This window comes from Cotesia typhae, unplaced genomic scaffold (assembly GCF_013202065.1).
Source record: "Cotesia typhae breed Kobodo isofemale line unplaced genomic scaffold, CoteBio_Ctyphae contig_22, whole genome shotgun sequence".
Taxonomy (NCBI): Eukaryota; Metazoa; Arthropoda; class Insecta; order Hymenoptera; family Braconidae; genus Cotesia; species Cotesia typhae.
Genome location: NW_027423728.1, coordinates 1,641,179 through 1,651,561, shown reverse-complemented (window position 1 = coordinate 1,651,561; position 10,383 = coordinate 1,641,179). Strand labels below are relative to the sequence as shown.

The 10,383-nt window shown below is 31.8% G+C and overlaps 1 protein-coding gene across 3 annotated transcripts; it reads left to right on the top strand.

The window, feature by feature from the left end:
- Window positions 1–384: 384 nt before the first annotated feature.
- Window positions 385–9,339, top strand: Ubr3 (Ubr3 ubiquitin ligase). 3 transcript variants are annotated; one of them, XM_074259871.1, is made up of 11 exons: window positions 385–603; window positions 779–1,286; window positions 1,576–3,983; window positions 4,173–4,329; window positions 4,407–4,598; window positions 4,761–4,907; window positions 5,384–5,577; window positions 6,297–8,366; window positions 8,739–8,870; window positions 8,935–9,074; window positions 9,151–9,339. In XM_074259871.1, the coding sequence occupies exons 2-11, from the start codon at window positions 1,049–1,051 to the stop codon at window positions 9,266–9,268; spliced, it is 5,796 nt and encodes a 1,931-aa protein (XP_074115972.1). In that variant the 5' UTR covers window positions 385–603; window positions 779–1,048; the 3' UTR covers window positions 9,269–9,339. The 3 variants fall into 3 exon arrangements, with proteins under 3 accessions (XP_074115972.1, XP_074115975.1, XP_074115971.1); XM_074259874.1 differs by having other exon boundaries at window positions 385–686; window positions 4,479–4,598; XM_074259870.1 differs by having other exon boundaries at window positions 385–686.
- Window positions 9,340–10,383: the final 1,044 nt, after the last annotated feature.

Below are 10,383 nucleotides of genomic sequence, written 5' to 3'. Positions count from 1 at the left end.
AGTCATCGGAACCTATGTTATCGGTTGTTTAAGTCATCACTTTCATGGCTATAGTTCTATCCGATTTCATGAGCATTAAACAAAAGTACTTACATATCAAAATTGATAGTATTTTTTGTTCCTTTATTTGAATGTACTTATTTGTTACAAATTACAATTATGAAATTTTAAAGGTATGTGAAGTTTATTTATTTTCTGGATAATTACTTTACCGGTTAGTTGACCTTATAACTTGTCGGAAAATAACCGAACAATTGTTTACTGAGAATTACAACATATGTAACGTTGAGTTAAATTATTTGCAGTTGAGGGAGTGAGGTATTTGACACCGAGTTTATGTACAGTTATCGACCTTTAGATGTCATCGTTGCCTATAAGACGTTGACTTACACGTCTTCGAAAACTTTTCTGAATCAGGCGATAAGGCAGGAATTAAATTTCTGAGAATGTTTCTTAAAAGACATAATAAAGGAGATGGTAGATTATAGAAGTAGGAGCTAAAAATATTTGTGGTTTGTTACAAAGGTTTTTTTATTACGTATTTTTTTGTGATTGGTGAATTAAGGTTTAAGAACCCGGCTGAGTCTTTAGAACTTGGGGCAGGTGAGTCGTCAAAAATTTCTCTTCAAACAAGCTCTTGAGTTGAAAAATACACGTATACGCAAAGCACTTGGCATTCAATTGAAGTAATTTTTTTTTTTTTATTTTTAACATTTTATTTTGTTGAATATTTCGTTTTTTCTAAATAAACATTTTTTTGTTTTCATGAAAAAAAAAGTTAAGTGATATGACGAGATATTGAAAAAAGTATACAAGTAACAGTTGTTTTCATCATCGTTTGGTGATGATAATTGTGACACTATGAAATCAGTTGATGATTCGGAGTAAAAATAAATATTATTGACATGGAGGAATGGACTCAAAATATTGAAATTATATCTCAACGTCAAAGCGTTGGGAATAAATATTCTTTAACGATCATAAAAAAAATAAAACCAACTGTTACGTAAAGTGATTAAAAATCGAAGAAAAATATTAAGTAAGGACCATGGCATCAGCATTCAGCCCAGCTGAAGTCCTTATGAATAAAGGAAAACGTGGAGCTGCTGCATACATTCGTGATCAATATTGTAATCCAATCTCAAGTGATGCTAAACAACAGCAAATTAATGAGTTATTAGACACTTTACTAAGTCCAGGGAAAGCTATTGATGATTGGGAAACTATTGATTGGTGTAAATGGCTTATGGCTGGAGGGAGGACTCCAGATGAATTTTCAAATACAGGTAAAAATTTTAGATATAGATTTTTTTTTAAATGATATAATAATTTTTGATTTCCCATATATTTAATTCTTGGATGTGATTACAAGTACTGTATGCTTGACAAAACGGTGTAATAGTAAAAAATTGTTTTTCTACCGACTATTATCAAGCAAAGTATATCGTACCTTTAGTCACTTGCTTAATTTTACAAGCCATTTAAAACTCATAATATAACGTAAAAATTTAATTGAACTATTATATCTAAAGCTAATTGTACTGTCATCAGTAATAATTAATTAATTATTTGCAGTAAGATTATATGATAATGCAATTACCTGTGGATTGGTTTGGACTCCAAACTTTGTAGCATACAGATGTCGTACTTGTGGCATATCACCTTGTATGGCATTGTGTCAAGAGTGTTTTAAAAAAGGAAACCACTATCGTCATGACTTTAATATGTTTCTTAGTCAAGCTGGAGGTGCATGTGATTGTGGTGATACATCTGTAATGAAAGAAATAGGATTTTGTGATCGTCATGGGCCAAAAGCAGCGGTTGATAAATCTCCAGCACCATTAGATCTCATGTGTGTCGCAGAGGCAATGATGCCTCGTATGATTTTACGACTTATACATCATCTTCGAGACAATTGTAAAGTTAGTGCTCCAGATTTTAGAGTTGCAATTCAAGATGCTGATGCTTATTTGACAATGCTTCTTGACCTTAATCATATGGGTGCTTTGATGCGTCATGTAATGACTTCAGCGTTAACAAGTCCTCAAAAATACCGAGGACTCATGGATCCTCCTAATTCTTCAGGAATGACAGAGTATGATAGATATTGTCAAGAAAGTCATGGTATATATCAAGATGCAATTAAATCGCTGCCAAATCCAGAACCGCCTGATGAATATAAAGATTGTCCTTCTCTTCAAGAAGACTTAGTACATACAACTTTTCTTGAAGAGTTGATGTTCTGGACGGTTGCTTATGAGTTTCCACAAAAGCTTGTTTGTCTTTTACTCAATATGTTGCCAGATCCTGACTATAAAGAAGCCCTCACAAGAGCGTTTGTTCTTCATTACAGTAGAATTGCAATGATGTTGGAACGCTCAAATGATCCAGATACACTTAGTAATCGAGTTGTTCATGTAAGTGTTCAATTGTTTAGCAATGAACGTTTAGCATTACGTATGGTAAATCAACTCAAATTACTACATGTTATGGTAATAAGTCTGAAATATATGATGAGTAAAATTCTTGTCGAAAATACATTACACACACCAAACAAAAATTTTCATTTTGTTGTCGATTGTGGTCGTCCTGTGATGAAAGAGCATTGCTATTGGCCTCTTGTATCAGATCTCAATAATGTATTATCTCACAAACCTATAGCTGTTCAGTTTTTAAGTGATGACACACTACTAGAAATGTGGTTTGATTTTTTATCTATGTTCCAAGGTATGAATGTTAATCAACGTGAAATGGGTGCTCACGTGGAATTTGAACCAACTACATATTATGCTGCTTTTAGCGCTGAACTTGAAGCCAGTGCTTATCCAATGTGGGCTTTAGTTTCACATCTTCGTGGCCCTGAGAGTATATCTGTAAGTCGACGTGCTTTATCATTTTGTCTTACAGCACTTCAAGATTGGTTGGACGCTATTGGTTTTACGAGTCCTGATGTTTGTGATGTATTACATGTATCGTTTCATATTCCTTTGCATCGTTACTTTGCAGTTTTCATGTGTGAAGTTGTACGACAACAAGGAGTAACTCTTCAAGAACTTTTACCACCAACAGATATGCTTCATCTATTGATGATGCATCCATTACGAGTTCAAGTAGCTTTATATGAAATACTTAACGGTCTTTGGGTTCGTAATGGGCTACAGATTAAAGGCCAAGCAATGACATATATTCAATGTAACTTTTGTAACTCGATGGTTGATGCTGATCTTTACCTATTACAAATTTGTGCAATGAAGCTTCAGCCTGATATTTTCTTAAACACAGTTATTGATAAATTTCATGTCAAAGAATGGCTTAGTTTGTGTACTGTTAGGTCACGACAAAATATTCTTCTGATTGGTGAACACGATACGGCCATGATGGAAAGTTGTCTTATATTTTTGGCCACATTGATAAGTGTAAGAACAAATCTTGGATTGACAGATTCAGAAGTTTCTCATTTAGAAATGGTAACTTTGTTGTGCATGGGTGATAAAACACATAGCCAACTAATGGATCTTATGCCAGAACGATGTGGCACAACTCCTAACCGCGATTTCGAACCAGTCCTCGCTGAAGTTGCACAATACAAAGCCCCAAATCTTGAAGCAAGTGGTACAATGCAACAAGGCATGTATGGTCCTAAACCTAAAGTCTGGGAGGAACTTTATGATCCTCTCTATGTTTTATTACGTGCAGTTCATCGTCGAGACTATCAAGTGTCAATGGATCGTTATACAGAATATGTGAAATCTACAAAACTTAAAAGTAGTTCAACTCTTTGGCCGCCTTTTCGAAACCCAGCACCAGTATCTCCTGATTACGATGATCCAAGAATTGTACTTAAATCACGAGTCTTTCATGCTATGGTTTTTGTGATTCTGTATAAAGCTGTTAATGATCATAATATTTCAGAGCATATAGTGGCATTGTTAATATACCTTCTCGAAATGGCTGTAATCACCTCGGATATTCCGAAAAAAAGTGTAAGTTCATCAAAGCTATTTGTTAATTAGTCGATATATTCTTTTTCTAACCCATAATTATAAATAAAACTTTTTATTGAATAAAGTGTCATATTCAGTTCTTAATATTAGATGAAATCACTAAAAAAAGTTATTTTTATTGACTTGAAACACAGTTTTGTATTGATTTAACAATTGATATTATTGCAGGCTAATCCTCTATGCCCTTACACTGGTAGTATTTCTTGTGCTGCGAATGATGCGGATTTCAGTAATTGGTATGAAACAGATAGTTTAATAGAAAATCTAAAAACCGTAATACCGAGAGCAAAACTTGTCCATTCATCTTCTGAATACAACCTTGAAAGTAAGAAATCATTATTAAAAATATCAAATTTATTAGCAAACTTAAAAATTTATCATTTCTTTTCAATCTTTAAATAGTCCACTCAGACTGGGAAATAGCAAGCGATATTACTGAAAATTCATTGATGTTAAATGATGATTTTGATGTAGAAATTGGTGAACCTTCTGAGGTTTGGGACCTGGAGTTATTAGGTGAACCTGACAATGACCATCGAAATACAACTGCGCCTATGGATACTGGATCATTACCTGCACTACCTACTAATGAAAGTAAGTTAAGGATTTAAGTCGTAAAGAATGATATTGTTTCTTATTTTATTTTTTTCAATAATCATCAATGGATGATTTTTTTTCTTGGCTTAAAAAAAAAAAAAAAAATTCACTTATCATTTACTCGAAACTTACGTAAGATTTTTGTTGGTAATCATTTAGCATTGAATGAATGGGACCTGACTATTGTACCTGCAGATGAAGTACCTAATGACAACATTGAAGACGATGAACTACCAGCTCATCAAAGAGCATTGCCGCCAACTGTTGAAGAATCTATGGCTCTTGTTCCAGATACACATTCTCCTAGTAAGTCAATCTTTCTAAATAGATAGTTAAATTTATATAATTATATTTGTATATTGAAATAGACTTAAAACAATTAAAAAATAAAACAGATTAATATAATGATTCATATTTTTTTTCTTTAAGTTTTGGCGTAGAGATTGAAATTATACTGGTGTTTTAAATACGAATTATTTAATGATGATATTAAATAAAATTTATCTATATCTCGATTAAAAAACTAAAAGATAATTAATTAACGAATATTTTACTCAAGCAATTAGTGAATCCTATAATAATGTCAGAAAAATTTTCATTGTTTTACAATTAAAATTAGTCATATTTTTACGGTTTTATAACGGGTGAGGGTGCTTTTTCCAAATTTTGAGTTACTTTTAGCAACATTATGAGAAAGTTGATATTATCTTACCATTTAACTAATAAACATTGAATAATTTGGATTAAAAATGATAGAATTGTATTTTATTTACTTCCAATAGGAGTTTTGTCAATGACCGAACCGTTAAGATTTTCTCGTATGCCGCAACGTGGAACGTCTAATCCAACAACAAGCAATGAAGTAGATCTTTTGCAAGTTTTATTTCCACGACTTGGTGCTGCTGGTGTTAGTACAACTGATATTGTACCTTCAACATCCCATTGTCACCAACGGATTATGAACAGAGAATCTCAGGCAAGTGTTTCTTTAAATTGAACATATATTTGCTACCAAAAAATTATTATGAAATTCGATTTGGTGATCTGATGATACGCGAGTAATTTTCCAGAGAATATGTGTTAAACCGATAATAATTTTTTATATTTACGTTTATGCTACCAAATAAACTACATCTAAAAAATACAAGAGGGGGGAGGGGAATAAATGGGGAAAAACTTTCATAATTTTCGATTAAAAATATTTCAATAAAATGAAGATCAGCTATCATTAAAATACTTTGATTGTTTGTTTTCAAAATTTGTCATATTGTATAAGTATATTAAGCGGTCATGCTGAATGACACAATTTAAGAAATTGATATTATCGTCATCAGATCTTTTCAAATGAAATATTGATGTTTGGTTTACTGATTTGAAATATGAGTGCAGTACTCAGTAATGTATTGTAAAAAGTGAAGGTTGGATATGTTTAAATAATAATCAACGCCATGCAGCAAACGAGTAGTTACCATCTACACAGGATAGGGTACTATGCAGAGTACGGTTGTCTACTGACGTGATCAAACGATTGAAATTTTTCTGGATAGTAATGAGCACTTTTCGAACAGTACTCAATTGTGTGCAGACAACAAATAATCGTTTGCTACATCGTGCTTATATTATTTGGTTTTTTTTCTCCGTGTAATTTATTTCTGATTTATTATTTAATTTTAATCATTATTATACTCTTTATAGAGTGGACAAGTATATCAGGCAGGATTGAAGACTGGAGAGAATATAATTTCTTTACTATTAAAACTTCATTCCCAATTATCCGGTGTTCCTGATAGTTGGAATCCAGAGGACACTGCGAACTCGAGTTTTGAAGGAGATAATAGTGCAAGCAACAATTTTTCAACGTCACAGCAAGAATCGAAAATTGGTGACGGTCCATTCTTTATTGGCCAGTTACTTAAAAAAATCTCAAGGCTTGATCCAACTTTGAAACAAAACATAATAGAAACAAAAAATAAACTATGGCCTCGAAATAAAGATTGTGAAGATGCACAGCGTGCGCGAGAACATCAAGAGCGTGAAGAAAAACGAAAAAAAGCAAAAGAAAGACAGCAAAAGCTTATGGCGGATTTTGCCAATCAACAGAAGCAGTTTATGAAAAAAGCAATGGAAACTGATGAAGCAGGAGCATCTGGTATGGACTGGGACCAAAGTGAAACATCAAGTCAATTAGCTAGTAAAAGGGAATATGATTGTGTTATTTGTAATAGAACAACTTCAAGTACCGATGATAAACCAATGGGTCTTGTTGTTTTAGTTCAAGCAACTAGTGTGATCGGTCACGAGAGACAGCAATCTGAAAGACTTCAATTACCAACTTCGGATGATGATACTCTTATTTCTAAGAATGGCACTAGATGCGCTAATTTTGATTATCGAGTTGATGAAATGCATAAACATTTCGATACTTTATCGTGGTTATTATCGGCTAATTTAGGTTGGGAAGGTGGAGTTCATGTGCAAACTTGTGGTCATCACCTCCATTTAGATTGCTTAAAAGCTTATAGACAATCACTAAGGAGTCAACAAAGACAACAGAGTCTGGCCGTAGATCGTGGTGAATATCTTTGCCCTCTTTGTCGTCAACTTGCCAACTCGGTGCTCCCACTTTCTCCTCAACTAGGAGAATGTTCAGCTATTGTCCGATCACGTCATTCTTCAACTTCAGCTATTCTTTCAGAATTAAATAATTTTCTAAAAGAAATTCAACGCAATCCAATATCTTCGAATTTATCTGTGGCAATGGGAAAGGCCATGGAAGAAATGACAGCCTCGACATACTTAAAGTATAAACAAAAACACTGTCAACCTAGTCACCAAAGTCTGTTTCTTTTTGTCACATCAGTTGCTAGAACCAATTTAGAAGTAGAGCTTGTTCAACGTGGTGGATCGTTGTGTTCATCATTAAAGGAGACAGTTTCATTAACGCCAAAACGAGATTGTATTGTTGCACTGTTTCACGTTTTAGCAATGCATGCAAGAGTTTTGACAAACTGGCCAGTCCATAAAACTTGGCAATATATATCAGGATTACCATCAGATTTAGCAACGCCACTTGCAATAGCTCCACATGAACGAGAAGTACCATTTCTTCTCAGAGATCCTACTGCACTTCTTATTCAATTTATTCTTCTTTTACCATTGCATATCGATCAAACATATTTTTCAAGTGTGGTAAAAGTACTTTATAATCTTCTTTATTATCAAGTTATCGTTCAAGTAAGCTTTACTTTGACTAGAAGTGAAAGAGACACAATAAGAAGACTACCCGAACGAAATTCTTCGCTGACTCCACTGACTTCTAAATCAATTCTTGGTCTAGTCATGCGACACTTAGAACATACCGACTTTTATAATGATGAACCATCTTCTCGATCAAGTAAATCGATTGAACAAAGAATTCAAACTCTCTGTTTGCCATTTTTACGAATTGCAGCACTTTTACGACATCATTTGTACTCCCAATCTCTTCCTGATATACGAACAACTCAAACAGAATTTGTTAGACTAGTTTATTATCTTGAACTAGTAACAGAAGGTATGGATTGGGATTGTTTTAACGCAGCTGTTGCTCTCAATTGGCAAAATGAAGACGCTAGTGTTGAAGTTCCTCGAATGTGGTGCAATCAGCTTCTTGCTTTTTATAGAAGAAGTCAAGTTGCCGCTAAAAAACTTACAGTTGATCAACATATATATTGGCAGCCACCAAAGTTACTGAAACTTCCCAGGGAATACGAAAAACTTTTTACGGTAATATTACAGTGAATAAATTATTTTATACGTAAGGATCAAAGTTTAATAGAGTACTGGAAAAAGATTAGAAAATTAAATAATTGATAAATATTATTCATAAAAATTATAAAATATGAGAGTATATCATGATTTCATAAGAATATTGTGCTAATTAAAAGATACTTTATTTAACTAACATTATCGTTGTTTTTAATTTTTAATTTAAAATTATTTGATATAATTTTTCGATAGTAAGTGCTATATACAACAACAGTAAATTATTTTTTTTTTTTTTAACTAAAAAGTAATTGCATCTTTATCCAGCTACTCTATCGTATCTTGGTATGCTTTACATTATAATCAAAATTTTATTTACATGTATTTTTGTAGTATTATCATGCAAAACAGTGCTGTAGGTGTCATTTAGTACCTCCAGAAATCAGTATATGTCTGCTGTGTGGAACGATTGTTTGTCTGAAACAACTATGCTGTAAACAACAAAATATTGGAGAAGCTGTTCAGGTAAATGCACTCATGTTTCTTTTTTTTCTGAATAAACATAATAATTAAGTTTATCTGGTTACAGCACTCAATTGATTGTGGTGGAGGTACTGGAATTTTCTTGGTAGTAACATCAACATATATCATAGTGATACGAGGACGTAGAGCTTGTTTATGGGGCTCTCTCTATCTAGACGATTTTGAAGAAGAAGATAAAGATTTGAAGTGTGTATAATAAAAATTTTTGAATTTAAAAATTATAGATATAAAATTAACGAACCATATTTTTATTTAATTCTAGACGTGGTAGACCTCTATATCTTAGTCAAGAACGATATCAACTTCTCGAACAACAATGGCTTGCACACCGTTTTGATCATACAAAAAAAACATGGGTATGGCACCGTGATTCTCTGTGACACTTATTAACGAACGCAATTAGATTTCAGAATCTTACAGACGAAAGTAATCATTTTTTGTAAGAATTTACCTGAGATTTCCTACTTATGACTCCTTTAAAATGGATTAAAAACTACCAATAAATTATTAAATTTTTCAGAAATTGATTCATAGATAATAACAAATAAAAATTAACTTTAAGTACAATTAAAAAAACATAAATACATCTATTAGATACGTGTTAGATACTATTGCAAATAAATATATGATAGTACTATAATTAATGAACTATGATAACTAATTAAGATAAATACTTTAGTCACAAATTAATACTCATCTGGTGGTTATTATAAAGTTGATAAATTAAATAACTTGATAGGTCATTAAATAACTAACAAGCTTTTTTAGTCACTGGGAGTACAGAAAACATATTTGAAAGAATGGCATTATTTTTATTGCTTGCCATTCTGTTTATTTTTCGGCAGATAATGCCATTAATTATGACGCCTAGAACAATGATTAATACTCAAGTTTAATTAAAAAATTTTTTTATTTGAATGTATTCTCTGTAAATATGTAATTGAATATTTAGTAAATTTAAACATTGTAAAACAATAATAAAAAATAGACTATATTGAGTAAAACAAAAAATAGAAGTCCTGTAAAAGATTTGTACATAAATAGTTAGAGTAATATTTTTACAAATATATTTCGGTTTGTTAGACAAAATTTTTGAAACTAATATTCATATAAATGTCAGGATCATTAACTTTAAGATAATGTTGGCATGGAGCTTTAAGAAAAAATTGCTCGAGATCCATGAATATAGGTCAACGTTTATTTTTCTTTCTTAATTCAAATATTACTATAAGCAAAAAAAAAATAAAATCTCAGACAAAAACAATTTAGAATTTAAAAAATATTATTTTCGATAGGAAAAAAAAAACGGTGAAGGTTTCGAAAATTTTAAGCGCGTAAAGTAGATAGAATAAACATTGATGTAGCTACACATCTCAATAATTACTCCAATAATTTACATAATTTTTTTCGAGATATTAGAATTATGCAACTAAAAAGAAGAAAAAATGCAATACAAAATAAATGGTAATAATTTTACAAAACTAAATCGATTATT